The sequence below is a fragment of the Bactrocera neohumeralis genome, chromosome 2 (assembly GCF_024586455.1).
Source record: "Bactrocera neohumeralis isolate Rockhampton chromosome 2, APGP_CSIRO_Bneo_wtdbg2-racon-allhic-juicebox.fasta_v2, whole genome shotgun sequence".
NCBI classification, from domain to species: domain Eukaryota; kingdom Metazoa; phylum Arthropoda; class Insecta; order Diptera; family Tephritidae; genus Bactrocera; species Bactrocera neohumeralis.
The window spans coordinates 78,467,774-78,491,002 of NC_065919.1; the positions used below are offsets into that span (position 1 = coordinate 78,467,774).

Here is a 23,229-nt window from a genome sequence, read left to right on the forward strand (position 1 = left end):
CAGGCTGAGGCACTCCCCGGCATTGTTGCAGCGTAATTGAAACTTAAATAAACACAAATGTTGCAACATTCAAATTTGATGAGTCGGTAGCGTGTCTCTTGTATAGGGGAGTTAGAAATGAAGTGAAGGCTGTAGAGAAAGGAAGCAGAAACAAAACAAAAACAGAAGCAAACAGCAAAGCACACTTGTATAGCAACAAATATCAATGTGTATGTGTATGTGGCCGCAACCTCATTAAACTCATACTTGCTCTCTGCTGAACTCCTATACCAATGCAGCTGGGATTTCAATGCTTTGCTCCCGTTTCCTACTCCATTTTCCCAGCTTTTGTCTTTGAATGGCACAAAATGAGTTTATGCAAAAAGAATGTGGCACGGTCGAAAGCGTAGCGGTGAAGCGACTCGCGTCGTTGTAGCTGTGAAAGCGCCGTTAAATTACTAACTGCTACAAAAGCCATGGAAGGAGACGGCATCATTAGAATGCCACAACGTTCTTGTTGGTTTATGTGTGTGTTAGGTTAAAATATTGTCCAGTGGGTGGTGGCGGTCGCAGAAGTACTTTTGTGGGCATTGAAAATAACTTACATTTGTAACTCGGTAGTCGGGGGTAATAGGCTTGAGATATGCTCATTCAACTGTGAATGTAAGTAAATTATGCCATCTGAATTCACTCGTGTCAAATCGACTGCAAAAGGATTTGCACAAAAAGGTGCTTGAGAGAACTTCGAAGCATTAGTTATAATCGGAGATTATTAATATCAAAATTTTAAAATTTCAAGGAGATTAAATGGAAGTAGAAGATTAAGTGGGAGTTTCGAGCAGTGCAACTTTCGGATTGAATTGAAGGTCTATTTTATGTAATCTCAAGTTAATTCGCTGTGTTACCTTCTTTAAAGTATGCATGTGGAAATTTTTTCAGAAAGTCTTTTTCATTTTATCATAACATAAATATACTTTTGAAAGTTTTTGGGGACCATCCTTTATGTTGCGTGGGTTGATGTAGAAGTGTGCTGAGTTAAGTTGGTGTTGTGTTGAGTGGTGATGTATGAGTATGGTATCATCGGATGTGGTGTATCTTGCAGTGTTTTCTTAGTATGCGCCAGTTTTTCCAGGTAGAGTGGGTGAATGCTTAACTCATTTAAACAAAAAAAAAAGATAAAAATTTCGAAAAAAGCAGCAGATAAAGTGGAGGGTTTCAAAAACATGACACGTGGCTATACTTACGATTTCGCGATTTCAATTTGAAACAAAAAATAAATAAATAAAAATAATAATACGGGGCTCGTGTGCAACCGAACATTTTATATTCTTGCAACTTACAAGAATCAACGCCAGGGAAAGCAGAGTATCGGAATCTAAGCAATTTTATACGTACATATATTCTATATAACTCATACACTGACCTACAAATTCGGCATAAGATTTGTCAGAAAAACGAAAATCATTATACGTATTATATGGGAGTGGGACTAGTATCGACCTGATTTCATTTATTTTTTATTATCATACCGCATAAAAGGAAGTGTTCCCTGAGATTCATTAAGTTACCTCAACTACAATAACCAATCATATGGAGCAAAGTCAGCCGTATGTTCGAAAATCCTAATAATAGTTATACCATAGGGGGTAGGCCAAGTTTTCGCCAAATTTTATTTATTTTAGGCACAAAGATACGCTGTTATGAGTAAAAACTTGTCCTGTAATTGTCATTGAGATAACTCAAATATTGGCCGATATATGCGGCATAAAGACACCTGGAAGCTCGGAAGTCTTCTTATTAGATATATGGGGGTTGAAGGAAGTATTGAAGTATCAACCCATTTTTTATACACAGAAACACTATTGTCGGGAAAGGTTTCTCTCTTAATTTCATTCTCAAACATTGACAACAATGAATTAAAGGAATTATTAGTTCACAATTTCATCCCATTATATTAATTGTTTCATGATTTATACATTGGAAAGTGAAAGAATTGAATGCATTTCGCTCATTTTCACACTGTTTCAAAGGAATATAAAAAAAAATTTCATAATTTTAGTGGAAATCCGTCGGTCGAGTCCTGAGATATGTGATTTCACCAAAAAGTGGGCGGTGCCAATTTTCACACCGACTCACATAAAGCTTTCTTATACCATCTCGGAGATAAAATTTATTGATTTATTACGCTTTTAGTAATTTTGAACAGTACCGTTATATGGAGAGTGAGCTCGGTTATCTTCTGATTTTATACATTTTATAATATTTGCGCTAAGCAAATTTGGTTGTTGTAGTAGTTTAGGAGTTATGTACATTATACTTATTAGGGCGCGGGGGCACGTCCACTTTTTCAAAACTTTTTGCCTACAGGTGACCATTGGTATTGCGATCCCCTGTACCAAATTAGAGTTTTATATCTTAATTTAGTGCTTAGTTATGGCACTTTATGTGTTTTCGGATAATGGCGATTTGTGGGCGTGGCAGTGGTCCGATTACGTCCATCTACGAACTTGTAATTTTTTGTACTGAGAAAACCACATACCAAGTTTCATCAAGATATCTCCATTTTTACTATATATATTTATATATATCTATATGATCAAGATCATAAGAAAAGTTGAACTCCGGTTGACTGTCTGTCCGTCCGTCTGTATATATATACCGTTTGACGAAAAACGCTTATCACGCATACATTTTTTGAGTTCTGGAAATAAATGGAAGTCGCTGGGGGCCAAATATGGTGAATACGGTGGATGCTCCAACACTCCACACTTTAATTCATGGATTTTAGCCACTGTCAAAATGCTCTTGTGACGCGGTACATTGTCCTGATAAAAAAGGATTTTTCTCTTCTGCAAACCGGGTCTTTTTCAACCAATTTTTTCCTTCAACTGGCCCAAAATGTTGCAATAATATTCGTAAATAATTGTTTTACCAGTTTACAAATAATTCATAAACAAAATTCCTCTCGCATCCCAAACAACTGATGCCATAGTTTTCTTGGCCGATTTCCGGACACGAATTCGTTTCTAAAACCCAAAATTTCACCTAAAATATGGCTCACACTGGCTAATGAGATGTTTAGAGGCTCTACTAAATCTTTCTCAGTGAATCGACGGTCTTTCAAAACCATATTCTGTATTTTGGTTATGATTTCTGGTGCTGATGCGCTTTTTGGACGTCCTCACGTAGATCGTCTTCAAGGCTTGTACAACCACGTTTAAATTCAGCAACCCATCTCTCTACTGTTCTAATTGTAGATGAACAATCATTATACACTTTAAACATTCGTTCGTGAATTTGTTTTGGTTCTACACCTTCCAAAAATAAGAATTTTATCACTGCACGATATTAAATTTTTTCCATTGTAAAAAAATACTGTGACACGGCGACACTAAATTGTTTGTAAACAAAAAATTAATTGACAAATTGAAATGACTTCACATACGCTCATATGAAGAGTGTACCAAAAAAATAAGAAAATAGTAATCAAAATAAAATCGTTATATTAATAAAACACTGATCGGTTGGGCTCAAGACAAAGATAATTGTATACTCTTTTATGCTATAGAAAATGCGCCTGTGCTTTACTACATCCGAATGTAACGTTTCTTTGTTTTCTGTTTATTTTGCATAAATTTTCGCTTGTATGAAAATTTTACCCACACTTGGTGTGTACTTTAAATGACACAAAAAAAACTATGAAAATAGTAAGAATGTAATGCATCCATTAATCCTTGCCACTACTAATATGACGGCGACAATGAGAATATTACCTAAATAAGAATACTCGAAAACCGATAGAATAATATTTTAAAACATTATGGGGAATAAGTTGATACACAACCAGTTTTCTATTATGGTAACGTAAAATAAAAAATATATGGAAAAATAATAATAATAAGAAATAACTAAAAATTCAACTTTTTTGGACCAAAAGTACTTATTACACAAGCAAATCGCTTTTAGATTTATGTAACCTTGAATATGTAATTTAGAATGAGTAAAAAATATTTTATGAGTGCAAATTTTCGCACAGCTGTGCAACTGTTGGTACTTAACCTGTATTTGCTCCATCTTTCTTCACTTTATATACACTGATTTACGCCCTACAAACACTCACAAACGCTCACACGCGCTTACATCACCCTCATCCATAATTACCGTTATTGCACGTCAACACTTCAACAGCCGGTCGACCCTTATCCCTTGCAAAATCACCTTTTGGCGTAGGCCAGGGACTGCCATAACATATTAGAAGCTCGGCGGCTGTTAAAGCAAACAATAATTATGAAAAGAAACGAGAAAAAAAAAAAAAGAAAATATAAATAAAATAAAATAAAATAAACGGAAAACAATCAGCAAATGTCTGACAGAGAATTTCTAAACATGTTTACTTTGCATTTGTTATTGTTGCACAGCGGCGCTCACACCCACTTGGCAGTTGCCACATAAGCCCCTGCTATTTTGCTGTCGCCTTTCGAGCTTAAAGAGTTAATTTTTTTGCCATTAAAAATGTCAGCTGCTCGTGATTGCTTTCCTTTTCGAGCAATTTTGTTGTTTTCAACGTTTTTGTTGTTGCATTTTTTTTTCTTCTGCCTCTTATTGCTACTGACACCATTCACACCGTCCGACGCGGAGCGCTGGCGGCACGCTGTTTAACACACCACACGCGTGCACATGTGCGGCCACACGGCGGCGAGCGCAGCCAAAGTAGCCCGGTTTTATTTAAAATCAACAAATCCACTTCCTTCCTGTGTGACGCAACGCGACAACAAGGCAAGTTTAAAATTAGCCGCTTACATCGCGGCTGCCACCACCGCTGCTGGCATATCATCGACAATAATGACGCCGAGTGGCATGAAGTAGCAATAAATAAACACACTTGCAACGCGATTGTTCCACCCCAACCCTGCCGGCACGCGGCATGTTTACAAGCTTCTGCTGGCTGACGGCTGCCGGCTGCGGGCTGCGGGCTGCTGGCTGTGCTGTGGCCGTGAGTCTTCCAGTCAACAAAAGCGGTGCAACATGTGTTGAGCAACATTCAAATGCTTCCTTTCCATTGTGTTGCACACACACATACAGACATGTAGATACTTTGCTCTTGTTAGGGAAAGCGTGCAAAGTGATTTGCTGGGAATTTTTATAGTATAAAGGAGTCTCACAATAACGTTATATGTATATGTATTTAGATTATATATGTTTATGGATTTTGTAAGTGAAAACGACAGTTTTTGTTAGTTAAAATGGACATAATAACCTCTCTGCCTCTTTCTCGGTTGGACCTAATTCTGCTCTTGGAAAATTGAAAGTTTCTTCATATTTTGACAGGTTACTCTCTCAAGAAATACCTGTCAGTGTATATGTGTTTATCATTTAGTGTGTTTTGGGCTCGATTTCTACTCGAGGCAAAATCCGAAAATTGAGACGGCATATAGATTAGCTTAAAGGGTTACATGGGTTTCTTCGGCAAAAAACAGCATTTTTTCAACAATTTTTTTTTTTAATATAGGAAATAAAAAAATTTGTTAGAATTTTTTGTTGTTATAAACATACACTATTAACAAAGTAATTCTGAAATTTTTGAAAAAAAAATTTTAAACTCGCCCAATGCGCCCATTTCCGGTGACCCCTCGGAAGAAAGATGCGCCCACGTTGGCAGCATGACTCCTTAGAGGATCATCTAAAGTGAAAAAATAGGTGTTTCAGTTAAAACCTTAACTTAGAACTTGGACGAAGGAAAAACAAAATGAAAAGTTTTACAAAAAAATTAAATTTCAATGATAAATTCGAGACATTTTTTTCAAATGGTTGTAATAGAAAAAAATCCTTTGTCCTAGTCTTTAAGAATTGTATCTCAAAGACTTGTGTGAAATTTCATGAAGATCGGCTGAGTAGTTATCGAGAAATCTTACCAACCCACTTCAAAAACGCAGTTTCGAGAAAGAACGGCGCACTTAGCCTAGCTAGCATCGAGCGCACTAGTTCTCAAGGCTGTATCTCCAAAAGTAATACTCGGATCAACTTGAATTTAGGAAAATGTTCCAGATGTATTGTAGAATTTAATAAGACAATAAAAAAATCGACTTTTTGAAACTCGTAACCCCATGTAACCCCTTAAGTTAGGTTCTATGAGTGACGAGTAATCCTCCAGAAAGGAAGAAGATCTAAGGTATTTGAGCCTTCATTTTTTAAAAACGGGTCAATAAAGAAGTTCTGAGATGATTCTACCTCGTCTTGTTTTAAAAATTTTCTTTAACTGACCTACATACAATAATATACGTACGATTAGTCTTACCGTGTGAACTCAGAATGGTTACTGACGAGTTACAACCTCTACAACTACGGAACGGTTAGGAATGGTTATTTTTATATTCTGTTAAGTTTACATGTTTCGATATCAAATTTTTCATAATTGATTCTGCCTCTTTTGAAATAATTTCAAAACCACTTCATAGATATTGTCAAAAAAAAAATAGATTTGAATTCTAAATATAGATGAATACCTTTCTAATGAGCTTCAGTTACCTAATTTTGTGTATTCTCATTAAGTGTCCACTTTCTCAGTAGCTCTTATGCCGAAATCGCATTCAAACCTCAAATAAGCGTGTGTTTGCTTAACTCAATGGCTTGGGGTTGATTTGAGCTTAAATGCTTGTTTAATTAGTGTTTGTTTTGCTTGCATTTTTCTAACTCTTCTGTTCTTTCTACATAACCCACTTGCGGCGTGTGGTCTTTTTGCAATTTATGCTCAAGCATACAGCCCGGCTCGGCACAATGCTCCGCTTTCAGTTGCCTGTCAACATGTTGAGTGCGCGTTTCGAGCAGCGGGTGTTTTATTCGTGCTTGAGTCATAAATAGCTGTTAAATGCGACTGATTTATACGAGTGTGCTATAAAGAATATTATTATTTTGCTTTAATTTTGGCAGCATTAAGACATGTTCAAAATGTTTTTGGAATTTTAATTACCAATTATGAAATATTTGCGCGACAATCATTCTATTTATAAACTGAAAGCTTCTGGTAAAAAGGCAGCGGCTTATTGTTTAAGTAGCAAATGTGCAGTGTAGTAAAGAAAAATTAAAAGTAAAATAATGTGAATCTTTGTGTTGGATGTGAGGGCAGATTTGGCGGGTATATTTGATGTGCCAGAAATGTGTTTGAGTCAAAGATTGAAGTTTAATTAACTTTTGATTTTGCTTTTTATATTTCACGTATTTTCACTGTGCTTACTTCTTATGCGCTTTTAGAATATTATAAACTTAGAAAATATTTAAACATAAACGTTGCATATATTTAGGGGCAAAGTTTAATAATTAATATGCTGAAGCTTGATATTCTAACTTTTTTTTTGTTGAAAAACCTTTATAAGAATGTTCAATATTTGTTTTAAATCTCTAATTATATAACATTTTTATTATATAATTATTTTTAATATATTTTTATAAATTCAGTGACACCTTTATTAGCGAAGACACACACCTATTCAAAGTTCTTACTATTGACTTAGTAACTTTAAAATGTAAGCCAAAAATATGATAGCGTAACTGTAATACGATTGATTATAGTAACTAACACTGCAGATTAATATTTTGGAAACATTTCCATACTTTTTCGAAAGTTCAATATTAACTAATAAAACTGTAGCTTTGCTGGTGTATACTTTCTACAAAAATAAATTTTAGAATAAATTAGTAATTTAATAATTTTAGTTAGGTAAAATTTATCTTGTCGTTGCAAATACATAAAATTCTCTTCTGAATTATATGCTCACATTTTGCGCCAATATTTGCTTTCCCACAGATAAAAACTAATAAAAAGCCAATTATTGCCAAAATATTCATATTTGTTTATAATTTTCCTAACCGTCTCAACTTACTCCCTTTGCCAAAGCAATAAAATGTGATCTAAACTATGCTCTCCCCTATTTTTGTCTCACTTTCAGTTTGTCACACATCATGAAATTGACGAATAAATGAACCATTGAACCGGCAAATAAGGACCGAAGGGAATACTTTGTTGAAATTTGAGTAGACAATTACTTGTGATGAGAAAATAAAACACCAACAGCAAAAACAAGCAAAATAAACCAAACAAAAATCACTGCGCTGAGAAAGCAAACGAATTGGCAACAAGACAAACAAAACGTCAAAAAGGACCGAAATAATCATAGTTTGTTTGAAAGCAAATACAGAGAGCAGTAAAGCATAAAAAAAAACGAATGAAATGGAAAAAACACATAAAATAGTGCACACAAGCAGCGAAAAGACAACGAACATCTGTTGTCAAATATAAATGAGCAATGCTTCCACAGAGACGGGATTTTATTTTGAAATAGTGAAGGAGTGGCCAGAAATTGACAGCTGAACGGAGTGCGAAATGAGCAGAAACGATTGCTGCAAACTTTGTCTGTGTGTGTGTGTGTGTGTGTGCATGGAGTGTTGTGAAGCGCACAAGTGCCATTTTTCGTATAAATATTTTGAGTGAAGCTTTTGCAACAAAAACAAAAACTTTTTGAATTGAACAAATCATAGATCGGAATTTTGTGCATGGAAGACTGCAGTGAAATACAATTATTGGGTTAAATGAATTATATAACGAAATAAAATTATTAAAATTAAATTAAATAAAAAAAATGAAATAAAATAAAGTAAAATAAAATATGTAAAATAAATAATATTGGATTACATAAATTTAAGAGCTTATTTCAAAAATTAGACACAAAAAAAAATACAAAAAATTTAATTAAACAAATATTAATAAAGAAATTAAATAAAAAACTTAACAAATTGAATAATGTAAATTAAATAAAATAAAGCAAAATTAAGTAATTTAATTAAAACAAAACAAAATAATATTGAACCATAAAATGGATAAAATATAAATAAAAATGTAAAGAAATGAAATTAAATCGAGATTAATCCAAAAAATTAAAATTGAAAATATTAAAATAAAATCAAATGCATAAAAACAAATTTTACAATTTAACCGTTAACAGAATAAAACAAATAAAAAAAATTAAATTAAAATTCAGGGTTTAAATTAACTGTCATAAAATCCATAAAAATAAAATAAATTAAATGAAATGAAATGAAATAAAATAAAATAAAATAAAGTAAAATGAAATAAAATAAAATAAAATAAAAGTTGATAGAAGAATATTGACTAAAAAGAGAAAATAATATTTAAGAAAAAAATAATATAATATTAACAAAAATAAAAAAAATAAAATATAACAAAGTAAAATAGAATAAAATAATATACAAGAAAAAATGTATTAAATATAAATAAAAGTGAATCCAAATTTTATTAAAAAAAACTAAATAACAACAAAATAACTCAAAATAAAATGGAAGAACATTAAATAAAAAAATGGATAAAACATCAAGAGAAAGTCGAATTAAATGTAAAATAAAAAATTAAAAAAATAAATTATGATAAAATAATATCTTATAAAAATTGGTGAAATATAAAGAAAGGAAATCAATTTATTTAAAAAAAATTAAAATAAAACACAATAAAATAAAAAAAATTACAATCAAGTGAATAAAAATTATAAAAATTGTTTTCTTAAAACTTAAAGAAAAAATTGAATTAATTAAAATTAATTAAAAATAATTAAAATGGAGAAAATAATAAAAAAAATAATTGAGGGTTTTATTTAAAAACAAATAAAACTATAACAAAAATGACCTCAAAGGAAATAAAGTTTTTAAGTTATTGTTTGACACAAAATTTAAAGTTTTGTGCTTGATATTAGACTGAATGCAAAGAAAATTCACAAATTTTAAATATTTATCATAAATTGAGACTGCTTCAATTTCAAAAGCGCAACTATAATTGAAAACTAATAAAATTTATCTTTACAGATTTAAACAAATCTACAACTATTCATGCAACATAAACTAAAAACTATTGAAACAGTTCACAATTAATAAGCACATATGTTGTGAATGTGTATAAAACATACTAAATACATGTGCATGTAGTGCGTGAAAATCGAAAGTGTTTTGCGGCAGGAAATTATTAATAATGCGCGCGCTGTGGTCGCAGATTTAAGCTAATTAATTTGTATGCGCTTGTAATAGCTTACAATATACAGCATTAACAGCAACAACAATAATAACAACAACAATAACAAAAATAACAACAACTACAACACAAAGACGGCATTAGCTGCAGTAACAAATTACGAAATTACAACAAAACAAAAATTCAGCGGTAATTATTAGCATAAAACCCATAGTAGGGCAGCGGATGCAGCGCATCTGTCAGCGGACGAAGGCTGCATTTATTAGTTGTTCACCGCAGAACCATAATCAGCTGCTTGCCATAACGCGACGCCCGGCGCAAGACCACATAATTCAAATAAAACACGCATCCGCCACACAGAATTATCAGCGCGCTGCAGACACCGAACAGTGCAAGTGTATGCATGTGTGTGTGTGAGTGTGTGCGGCGGAAAGTGCGCGAGTGAAAATTGTGGCATTTGAATTTTGCAAATTGAATATAGCAGCAATACACAGCGCTGCGGCATGTGCAACAAAAGTGTTGAACGCGCGTGTAAACAGTGATGTCTTAAATTATTATTTTCGCAAACGCAATTTAAGGCATAACGGCATAACCAAAGGGATAAAGTGAAATCGGATTTTTTGCTTGAAGCCGAGTGCCGTCAAAATAAAAGTGTGTGTATCCGTTAGCTGAGTGCCGCGTAACCAAAAAGAAGGAAAAAATCTTAAGCAGCAAAAGCAGTGCTTATAGCCACACGCACACATATACACGCTCAGTGTGTAAGAGAGTAAACAAAAACTATCCACTCTAACGGCAACACGTCCGTCGCGCTGCAAACGCAACTTTCGCTGGATGTCTGTGCGCGCGCCGCGTCCGCCTGCTGGTCTGTCATAAAATATCAATTTGTGATTTTTCAATTTTGCCGCCGACAGATAAACGCAAACGTGCTGCCACAAGGGCGCGCCGCGTCTCCCGCAGCCTTCACGAGCGCTCGATCATTTATTAGCCGCATTAGACGTGCCACACATCTTAAGTAGCGGCGTTGGCGGTGTGTGTGTGTGTATGTAATAAGAAAAACTAATAATTCGGCTAGTGAACGCGTGTGGCGAGTGCGAAAAAATAAGCATATAACCAAAACAACAACAAAAACAAGAAACTAGTGTAGATATACGTACATATATTGTGTACAAACTTAGTGGTGTTTGCTTGCGGTGCGTATCTTAACCGTTGCGGTCTGTGGCAACATTGCGGCGAAACGTGCTCGCATTAGCTTAAGCCACAATTGGCAAATGCATAAACATACAATCAGACGTAATAACATACGTTAGCGCGCTGCTTGATCCATTCAATTCATTTGCTGCGCCAAGACAACGTGCCACATACAACTTGACTTTGCTTGACACTCTGGCGTACGCGCACAACGCCACCTTGAAGTGCTCGCCCACTCGTCTGTCTGCCTGCCGGTCGCTTGATTGAAACGCTCCGGTGTATTGCGGTCGTAAAAACGTGCGACCAAGTGTTTGCTTGTAATTTGCGGTCAATGAAATTGCCTCTTAGCCGCGCCCTTGGAGGCTTCGTGTCGTCGTGCGCCTCCGTTGCGGTTTCCGCGTTATCGCTGTCGTCACACGCGTTGCAGGCCTGCAAGTGTGACGCGTCGCCTGAGGTGAAGATGTCAACGTCGGCGCGGCACACACACAGCACTGGCTCGACGCGCAGCCAACGCCAAGTGCGGTGCGGTGTCAGCAGCAATTGTGGCAACGGGATTAGCAATTTTACGCAGTGCTTAATTACTTGCGGATTGCTTTTGCTCTTGGCTGCCGGTAATGGTAAGTTCTTTTGCCTTCTTTACTACTCACTTTTACTCGCAATTTAATGCTTATCGATTTTCTTTCGTAATTCTTGCGAAAGCATACTTTCGTTTAAGTCTTTCGATGGTAAGTACAAGGCGGTAGCGTTGGGTTTTGTATAATCTTAATGTGCCTAAGTGACTAAAACTAGTAGCTACACATTGTAATAGCCTCAAAGCGGTTTAATTAATTTGAGTTTTTCTCATTCTACATATTTTAAGACTAGTTTTTAAGCCTTGTTGGGAGAAAGCTTTGTACAAACAAAGAAGCTAGTCTTTAGGGCCCAGTGAGACCTGTGCATTATTTTAAAACCTTTTAGATTTGAAAACGAGGAAAGCTTTCAGATCTCTCAGCCAGGAAGTCTTTTGGGAATTTGATAATCTTCAAAGTATTTCCAACGCATCCTCGATATGTTATAATAACGAGGAGTTCATGAGAACCTTGAGTTAAAGTATAGTATTCAGCAAAATTTGACTGCAGTCATAGAAATAGCATGGTAGGCTGGTTCTGCGGAAATTAAATACATTTATTAGAAATCTAATAAGTATTATAGCGTTTGAGCACTCAAAAAGTTAGTATTATGTTGTGTGCCTACAATTTTTCGAAATTACTTGGCATCGTGATGGCAATCTCTCCACTAATATCTGACACCTCCTTTGTGGAATTGCCTACCATGTCTCCTTGACTCCAGTCCAAATATCTTCGGCATTTTTGATTTTTTTTCTTGGTAATCTGTAACTTAGGGTCTGGAAGTGAATGAGGGAAAGACGAAATATCTCCTGTCATCAAACAAACAGTCGTCGCACTCGCGACTTGGCTCTCACGTCACTGTTGACAGTCATAGCTTCGAAGTTGTAGATAGTTTCGTCTATCTTGAAACCAGCATCAACACCAACAACAATGTCAGCCTGGAAATCCAACGCATGATAACTCTTGCCAACGGGTGCTACTTCGGTCTGAGTTGGCAATTGAGAAGTAAAGTCCTCTCTCGACGAACTAAAACCAAACTCTATAAGTCACTCCTAATTCCCGTCCTGCTATATGGTGCAGAGGCTTGGACGATGACAACAACTGATAAGTCGTCGTTGCGAGTTTTCGAGAGAAAAGTTCTGCGAAATATTTATGGCCCTTTGCGCGTTGGCCACGGCGAATATCGCATTCGATGGAATGATGAGCTGTATGAGATATACGAATTCAGCGAATTAAAAGACAGCGGCTACGCTGGCTAGGTCATGTTGTCTGAATGGACAAAAACATTCCAGCTCTGAAAGTATTCGACTCAGTACCCGCTGGGGGAAGGAGAGGAAGAAGAAGGACCTGACTTCGCTTGGAATATCCAATTGGCGCCACGTAGCGAAAAGAAGAAACGACTAGCGCGCTGTTGTTAACTCGGCCATAATCGCGTAAGCGGTGTCTACGCCAATAAAGAAGAAGAATCTGTATCTTACCGTTGATCCATAAATTTTTAATCGGTTTTGCATTGGGTCTTTAGGCTGTCCAGCTCAGGACGTCAGTACTTTCTGCAGTGAGTCAGTTCTTCACACTTTTTACTGCGTGCCTTGAACCTCATGGATAAAAATCCAATTCACTGGCATCGATTCGAACGCGAGATTAGCAAATTGGTTCATTCTGCCATCTATCCTTACCAATGGTCAAACACCGTACCAGGAAAACGCTCCCTAGACTATTACGCTATCTCCGCCGTGCTTTACAGTTTTTGTAGAGTATCTGGAGTTATACGTCTGACACCTGGGGACGATGGACAAATGGTTTCCCATCCGTTTCAATACGGTTGAACTTAGTTTCATCGCTCCACAGAAACCTTTTCCAAAATTTGAAGTCAAGCCATACACAAACGTGGAAAATTGTTTTTAGAGTGTGCTTTTTCTCTGTCCATGATTGTATATCCATTATTTCCTGGGATTGCATCAAAAATTTTAGTACCAACTTGAACTCAAAACTAAAAGCTAATGCTAAACTATTTTCTCTATCATGTGAACAAAACATTTTTGAATATAAAAATGAGTTCACTTGGAAATGTTCCATCAACAATGCTGAGTGATAACACAGTACAACAGCTAATCTGGGGGGTGAGAAATTCCAAGTCACGGTGATGGTACTAGGTCAGTATAGTAAAACCCTCACCCTTGGCGTTCGTATGTGTCAGTTTTTTTTTATGACCTTTTAAATTTTTTTCTTATGTTATAGTGAACGAAAATTGGGTACCAAATATAGTGCGTAAAAGCTGCTACAACCGTCTAATGGATTGGAAAAATAGATAATAGTGGTTCGCGAGTTATGTTAAACTACGTTTTTGCCAAAATGTTACAACTAAGCGAAAAAACATCAAGATAAAGAAAAAATTTAAAAGGTCATAAAAAAAACTGACACATACGAACCCCAAACCCTTTGAGGGTTTTACTATACTGACCTAGTACCATCACCCTGAATTGGAATTTCTCACCCCCCTGACAATAATCCCAAAAATGTTCCACAGTGTAATTTGAGTATTATTTTAGATAGTATATTGGTGAAATTTGGTACATATGATACTTGCTCTATGGTTAATGATATTGAAAATAAATGGACCCGAACCATTTCCACTCCCACTAATAGGCGAAAGCTTAAAGTCAGCAAATTGGGTTCCAAAGAAGTGGAGCGGAGAATATGTCATCCATTCGATTAAAAACACTTCCACAATTAATAATCTACCATTTTGAATGTCATATGAAAAAGACAATTGATGCAATTAAGTTCTGAATATAACATCCTTCAAATGGCCTCCACGACCTCCCAAAAAAGTGGTCTAATGGTGTTAATTCACAACTTCCTGGAGGCCATTCAATGTCATAATTTCTTGAAATAATCGAGTCTCCAAACTTTTCCTCAATAATTTGGATGTTGCACGTGCTGTGTGGCAAGTAGCCCAGTGTTGTTGGAAGCAGATGCTGCCAAGATCAACTTACACCAATTGCTACCATAAAAACTTAGGTTTCATTGATGTTACAGTCATCTGCTCTCTATTGACTGTAACGCTGTCATTAGCTTCAATTCAAAAGAAGTATGGAACTGTAAACTGTCATTAGCGGTGTACGAAATGGTTGTTCTCGAATAATTTGTGGATTTTCTATGCACCAGAATCGTCAGTTTTGTTTATTTACCGCACCACTTAGCTGAAAGTGGACCTCATTGGAGAAGATGATTTTCCTAAAAAAATAGTTATCGTATTCAATTTGTTTCATGGCAAAGTCAGCAAATTCACGCCATGTACGGTGATTTAATGGTTTCCGTTTATGAGTGAGAACAATTTTCTACGGATACATGCCCGAATCCGTTCTCAAAATCTGTCAGGTTGTGATTTGAGACAGTTCCAGACAACTTGTGAGATCGCTTGAAATTGACAATTTGCGATTATTACAGTTCATTAAAAATGACACTTAAAATTGATATCATTTGGACTATTGGAAAATATACTGACTGAAAGATCGGAATTATGTACTTTTATGGAAAACCTTTTCATTTGACGAGATATCTGTGTTCAAAAAGCTTATAGCTTCTTCTAATTACTGATTAAACATCTGAAATACAAAATTTTTTTTGACAGATATTTTTCATGAAAACCAGTAGTATTTTTCAAGAAACTTATAGATGGGTTTGGAAAAATGTTTTCGGACTTTAGTACATATTCATTTTGCCAAAGATATTCCGAATTATGTACTTAGGATTAAGGAAAACGTTTTCGTTTACGAGATATCTTAGGCCATTAAGCCACGCATATACACATAGTTTGGTCACTTTAACTCGATTAAATATCAAGCAAAGTTATTTTCAAATCATTTTATGATATACGATAATGTACCTGTGTCTGTGCTTGACGCGAATTTGAACATACTCTGCGGCCTCACTATCGATACCTCCCCCAGTGCATCATACCGCGGGGTCCCCAGACGCTTACTCGGTAGCATTGCACCTAAGTAGCTAGTTCAATTATTGTGTAAAAAATTCATGGGTTTCCCAATGTTGGTATCGTTTTCGGATTTTAGCCGTAAACGATCACTGTGCCCGCCAGTGGTAGCCGCCTCGTCTTCCACCGACCTTTGGACTGATATACCACTCCGCTTCGTTCCTTTATTGTCCTCAATTTTGATTTTTCATTCGCAGGTCTCTACTTCTAGTATTTTATACCTACCGCCAGGTACCTCATTAGCAATGGCTGTTGTATTACCCATTCACTTACTTCTGAGGATGCATATAAAGCAGTCCAACATAAGAGGCTGATTGGAAAAATACGTTAGCCTTCGCTAGGAGCCGTCTGCCTGCAATGTAATGACTCTGACAGGAGACAGCTTGAGATCTTGACATTGTAAGCAGCGACACCCATTGCCCAGTCGACAACCGCGCGAAGGATGGGATAGAGGTGAATCTGGCTGATTTTTATGGCACTATCACGGATCGATATTCAATTGAGTATATAATTGAGTACTTTTCCAATTCTCGGATAAACTTTGTTCGGAAGATCATTACGATTGAATTATAAGATCATATGTGGCAAGGAGCAAGGCTCCATCGATGTATACTTTCTCTACTTTTTCTGTAAAGTTTTTTTTAAATTTAGTGGTATTGTTGTAATTTCAAACTTTTTCGTTTAGATTTGAAACATTGTTGAGTGCAACATGCATATAATTAATCTATACTTTATTATATACATATGTACATATATATAAACCACAGGTTGCGTGAATGCAAAACACACTTAATTATTGTGGCAAGCAAATATTAACTAAAACAGTATTTATGCACAATTAAACTTTACGGTAAATAAAAATTTATTATGAAAATCCACAGAAATTCGGTTTGGCATTTAAACAGTGCAGCTGCTGCTTTATCATAGTCAAAAGTTCGAAACCAAAAATAGTTGGTGAATCGAAATTGCTGCAAATGCACATTAAAACACTGAGTAAAATACAAAAACTAATAGCAACAATAACAACAACAATGCGGCGTAAAGTGCTAAATTTGCAATAGGATTTGTGTGAAATTATTTGTTATAGCAATTGCTGCTACTGTTGTTGTTGTATGTGTTTTATTGTTGTTGTTGTTATCGTTGCAACAAATAAGCCTCAGTAAATTACGTCCAGTTATGCGTCTGCAGCTGCGGCTAGTACAAATCGTGGCGCTCCGCATTGCCGCTCCAAGCCGACACGGGAAGCAGCGGCCGGGGCAGTAAAGCTCGTTGCTGTGGGAAATTAATCACGATTATAATTTAAGCTGAATTATGAGCTAAAGCTGCTAAACAACCAGCCAACCAAACCGAATAACAACAGCAGCAATTCAGCTAAGGCATGCCACAGCACCGCAAGCTAGCCCACCAGCTCAAGCAACAACAACAGCAACAATCGGCAACCCTTATCGTGCTCACAAAGTTGTGGAGCTCGAATAAACGCCGCTCGAGTGGGCATTGCATTGCATTGTGTCAGCAGTTGTAGGAGGTTGTGGTGCAGTTTTTGTTGTAGCGCAATCGAAACAAAAATCTGCACAAACACAGAGAAATTCTAAAACAAACACATCACTGTTAACAAAAACAAGCGAGCAGAACTTTGCGGCATTCACAGCATAAAACGTAGAAAAAACGACGAACAGCAGATATGGCAACATTATAAAAACAAAAGCAATCATAAAAAAAAAATAAAATCTCTGCTCACCACACCACATGCAGTTAGACAGCGGTCTCCGGAGTGTTTCAGAAGTTCAATTTTTAGTTACTTTTTATTTACTGACGGTTTTCGACTGTTCGCTTGCTTTACATCATTCCGAAGTGTGTTGGGAATGCAAACAGTTGAAGTACTCGTAAAATGTTGCAAAAAGCTGGTTCATTCTTTGTGCTCTTCATTTCAGTTTAAACGCTTTCTGTGTTGTTTAAACGGGAGTTTTTGTCTAAAAAGATTATCCACTTAACAAAAGATTGCAAACATAGTGAATATTATATTATTTTAAGTGAGAATATAGAATGGCTCAACATTTAAAAATTATATTTTTAAATGTTATAATTATATTTTTAAATTTATTAATATTACTTTATGAAATCTGTAACAACAATATGTCTGTGGGATGGGCAGTTTAGATCGGTGCCACTTCCTGTCTCCATTGACGAAGACATGCGTTAAAGGTCTCAACCATTAGAGTTTTTCAAAAATATAGTTTATATCACTACAAAAAAGACTGAAGCTGACAAGTCTATACGCTGGGCTGGCTAAAATATGTTCTCTGGGTAGTTTAGAACCGATTACTGAACTCGACATACAAGGCTGGCCGAATTGACTGAAGAAGTTTTGACACAGAGCTGAAGTGTCATCCTCATAGCATTAACTAACACTGGGCCAATTGACAGAAGTATAGAGTAAAGAAGCATAAGTTTGAATAAGTATAAGCAGTTCATTAAAATTGAGGTGGGGAAGGTGAATAAATAGATAGGTAAATATAAGTTGTTCCTTGCACCGAGACTTAAGGTCTACTTAGGTTTAAACAAGAAGCTTGACCCATATTAAATAAGTGCTTCTTGAGCTTGCATGTGCCCAGTGTAAAATGCGACAAGTAGCCAGAATTTGTCTTCATTGGGGGCGTTTTTCATGTGGCGGGTCCCAAACACAGCGCACAACCATGGGGAAGAATGTTTAGCTCGCATTTTAACTGATGTCTTTCGCTTACCCAGAGGATACTTGGTTTAAGACCGGTAGTATTGAGCTGCTTGAGCTATATGTAAAATAATCCTTTCTGGCCACTCCCAAGTGAATCGGAGAGCTTTCCTAAATATGGTTATAACCGCGTAAGTGATGTCTAGGCCAATAAAGAAAAAGAAAAAGCCGGAATTTTTAAACCTGGTGCGGATGTAATCACTCATTACCAGCTTTGCGTGGCACATTGTTGGTTTTGTTGCCAATATTTCTGCCTGCCTGCTCTTTCCTCCTTGTGGAGCAACTCCTTTGTGGTATGAGAATCTATCGAAACACAGGATTTCGGTCGATTCATTCTTTTGGCAGCTGCAATGCGGTCAAGCTCGTCAGCCAGTTCATTTTCCACCATATCGTTCCATTTCGCCTGTAGTCTGTACGCATTGTATCCGATACGCAGATGCAGACAAGGCTTTGCAGTTTCGATAGTTGAAGTCTTACCGAAGCCTGTGATGCTTTTGAAGCCCAAGCCACCGCTTCATATATAACAATTCACCTGATAATCCTTGATTGCAGCCGCATGATTTCTCAACAAATAGATTGCACAAGATGAGTACTAAGGTCAGATCCACAAGTTCGTTCCACCGAAGCGTGGAATACAGAGTGAAATGCAGATATTTGACCATATCAGTCATCTCAAAGGATGACCAAAGATAAGCTCTTAAAGCCCTTCAGGTACCTTTTTTTGGTAAACGGTTCGGCGGGTTAGTGTTCAGTCCATTTCCCTACGCTGGTCTTAGCTATTTTAGTGCGCAGTCTGACCTCTATCTCATCTGCCTACAGGTGCTGCCACATTCTTTTTCTCTAAAGCTTTTGCCACACTTTTATGCAACGCATTGTCAAAAGCACTTTCGGCGTCCAGGAAGACGCATAGACATCAACTTTCTACCATTCAGGTGAATATTTTATTATTGCAGTCGATGGCCTTAAAATTCCATACGACCGCTATTATTGCCAAAGTACGGAGTCGCAACAAAATCCTCAAGCCGTCAGAAAAAGACAAAGAAACGTTGTTGGCAAAGTAAAAGGATTTTTGAAAATAAAATTCATTAATTTTTTATATTTGCATCAGTTGAGAAGTTTATGTATTATATTCAAATTTTTACATTAACTAAAATTTTATTGACATTTTATTTGCTTTAAGTAAATTTATTTCTATTTTCACATGTTTTTATTTTGCCTTGTCCCTGACTATGCCGTTGGCAAATGTTTGCCCTTTTTAGTTCACAAGCACTTAGATGTCAATGCATTTCTATGTTTTCTTCAATTTAATGGCACTTTGACAAAGTGTCAGTTGTGGTATGTTTTACACCTCACTTCAGATGGGCTTCCCAACTTCCCCTTTACCAAATAAGTATATATACTTGTACATATAAACACACATATATGTATGTGTATCAATGCAGCGCGTGGGACATTCACCCTTTCTAATGCATTATATAAATCTAGGTATGTATGTATGTATGTATGCGGACACACAAATTGTAGTTGTAAAGAATTTGACTATAAAAATTAATTATGTTTTTGATATGTTCACATCTTAAGAGCTTCGACAGCTTCATTAGCGAACTCTTTGACTTCGGCTCAAATATGTACTTTCCATCTAGTAGAATTTCTGAATATCTGAAGAAATGTAATTAAATGCTATAACTGCATTGTTGTTGTCAATATAATGTCAAGAAAACAATCAAAATGACAGTTCTGGTGGGATAGCGAATGAGAACAAACCCTGCGGGAAATTCGTGCTTGTGAAGAGGGAAAATTAAAAAAAAAATATATATATTTAATACTTAAATGTTTATTAGTCATGTAGTATATTTTGAATGATTAGAATAAATTTAGAATGTATGGATTTTATAAATTTGAATTTCATAAATATTTTTCAATTTCTCCCACTGAACTCAATATAAGAAAATAGTGTTTCCATTTCAGCCGCCTTTTTTTAACCCGTCCGGAAATTTATTTATTTATATCCGTTTAAGTACTGTCATTTGCTCGGCATTCCGCACAGCGTTTTGTACTTCAATTCAGCATTTTTCACAAACCTTTTCCTACAGGCTCTGTTTATAATTTTCGTTTTAATTACTATCCACTCCAAAAAAATACAGAAATTCCTTTATGTTATTTCAGAATAACTACATAAATGGATATCCGTCTAACCAATAAATGTTTCACTCTTTCTGAAGTGTTTTGCTGATTGCAACATGCAAAGTAACTTAATTTAATAGATTTTCGTTGCAGTTGAACTGAAAGTGCATTTTTCTTGTTACTTTATTTCGAAAGCTCGAGGGCGACAATTTGTCACTGAAATGTGCTGTTTACGACATAAATACCCTTTTTATTTGTCTTAAAATAAAACGAGTTATACAAAGCAAACAAAAATTGCACTCAATTTTCTCAAAATAGCTTAGAGTGTAACTAAGAAAGATTTAGTGAAAATACAACAGAAATAAAATGGTTTTGAATTTTATAAAGAAATTAACTACTATCTATAAATCTTACAGATAAACTCATTTACAAATTAAATCTAAAAGCAAGCTAAATTTTGAGGTATTTGAACATTTTTATTCTCTCAATCTGGGCTCAAAACAATGGGTATACTTGCAGGTGTTACAAAACTTTGTATTAGAAAATGGTGCATAGGAAAACATCAATAGATAGTAATAACATTTTTATTTTATTTACTTATGTTATAGGTTATAGACCCACTAAGTGCCATTACTGTATTTTGCTTTGTGCTCGAGATAGATAGAATAACTTTAATAACTCAGAAAAGACGGTCAATTTAATATATTGGGTATATGAGAAAAAATCAACCAAATAAGCGGAAGTTATTAATTAAGGATATGCGGTTTTGGCCACGGTTCAGACCAATTCCACAAGCACACATTTATTAGAAAAACTTGCTTTCTAAATTTCCCTGGCATAACTTATTTATTAATCGACATACCTGCACGGTATAAAGTAGGGCAGAACTTCGAAATTCTATCTTTCTTAGGGAAACTATTGACTCGACCCGAACAAGTTTTGACAAAAGGGCATATTACTATCTGGGGAAAAAATGCTCCATGAATTTTATTAATATATCTCAACAAATGTCTGATATTTTCGGTTAAAAGTCAGTTATTGGTACTGTGTTCCATATATGAGTTAGCTGGCAGATTGACCTGTTAGGTTGCGGTTTCCAGCATTTTTACACAGGAAATAGCAAACTTCGTAGCACTATTTTGCAAAGTTTTATTCCGTTAACATCCTTGATGGCTAATTTAATATGCGCTATGAGAGGATATGGAGTTAATATATGTAAGGCATATGAGAAGTATGCTTGGTTTTAGTCCAATTTTGCTGAGAGATCCATGTAGAAGTCACTAGCCTTTGTTTTTTGACAGATCACATGTCAAGTTGTCTTGTTATTTTTGTTCAGTATTGTTTGGAATTTCATCATGGAAAGACTTACGCCCATAACGTTTACAAATCGTGAAACTTCATGACAAAAATTCACATTTTGTAAAAAAAGTGTTTCGCTCCATTCGCTCAATTTATGGTCAACATAATCGGCCTACGGAGCGTACTATTCGTACCACCATCATCCATCTTGAGACACAACAGCATTTATTATTGGATAAAACTCGGCGGAATAGACCATGTGCTGCACGCAGTGAGGAAAATATAGTAGCCGTAGCTGAGAGTGTATGCGAAGACAGTGGAGAGTTGATTCGGCGCCTGAGCAACTTGGACTGATGTATGGCGCATTTTAACTCGAGATCTTAAATTGAAAGCATACATATTACTGCTTGTGAACTGAAACCATTCGACCTGCTTCGCTCTATGGGCTCTAGAAAAGTTTCAAGAAGATTCGACGTTTACGAGACAAATTTTGTTCAGTGATAATTCTGACTCAATGCATATGTTAACAAAAAAATTTCCGTATTTGGAATGAAGAGCAGCCTAAAGAGATTCAAAAGCTGTCATTTCATCCAGAAAATACAACGGTTTGGTGTAGTTTATGGGCTGGAGAAATCATCGGTCCATATTTCTTCAATAATGATGCCGGTGAAAACGTAATCCTCAATATCGACCGTCATCGCGTCTTGATAACCGACTATTTAATGCCTGAAATTGAAAGTGAGCAGATAACACATCGTTAAACTTTTTCCTGTGTTGATATGTAAAAGTTAAAGTCTATACGGACATTCCCGCTTCGATTCAGGCCTTTAAGCCCCATTCGTCAGTAACCAGTCGAAATGCTCGTACGAGTCATCGAAAATTTCACTCAACGGATGGACTATCTGAGACGTAACCGCGGCCAACTTTTGAACGAGTTAATCCTCAAAATATAAATGCTAATGAATATTCTTTCTCATGATAATAAACATTGTTGCATTTTGCCAATTATTTATCCGTTTGCATATTTTCTATTTTTTATTTAAAATTTTTATTAATATATATGAGCTTGTCTTTATATTAAATAATTGTCAAAGGTCTTAAAAAACATTCAAGAAAGTGCTTCTAACGATTTTGTGGAAAAAGTTTCTGAATTTTCTGCTTTAGTATGAGCTTTTAAATTCTATTTGAAACAGAAAAGGATAAAATAAATTTTCTTTCACAGGATAATGAGAGAAAATATCTGCTTTGAGGTATTACTTCCAAGGAAACTACTTTAGGC

The 23,229-nt window shown here is 35.7% G+C and overlaps 1 protein-coding gene across 5 annotated transcripts in view; it reads left to right on the plus strand.

Moving 5' to 3' along the window:
• LOC126754513 (uncharacterized) overlaps positions 1-23,229 on the plus strand; it is a 230,558-nt gene that overhangs the window by 77,932 nt on the left and 129,397 nt on the right. For 4 of the 5 annotated variants that reach the window (XM_050466570.1, XM_050466561.1, XM_050466580.1 and 1 more), the window contains exon 2: positions 9,847-11,814. In XM_050466570.1, coding sequence (XP_050322527.1) covers positions 11,529-11,814 — 286 coding nt within the window. In that variant the 5' untranslated portion in view covers positions 9,847-11,528. Of the gene's footprint in view, positions 1-6,917; positions 7,001-9,846; positions 11,815-23,229 lie in introns of those variants that run through there. The other variant, XM_050466599.1, reaches the window with a different exon arrangement.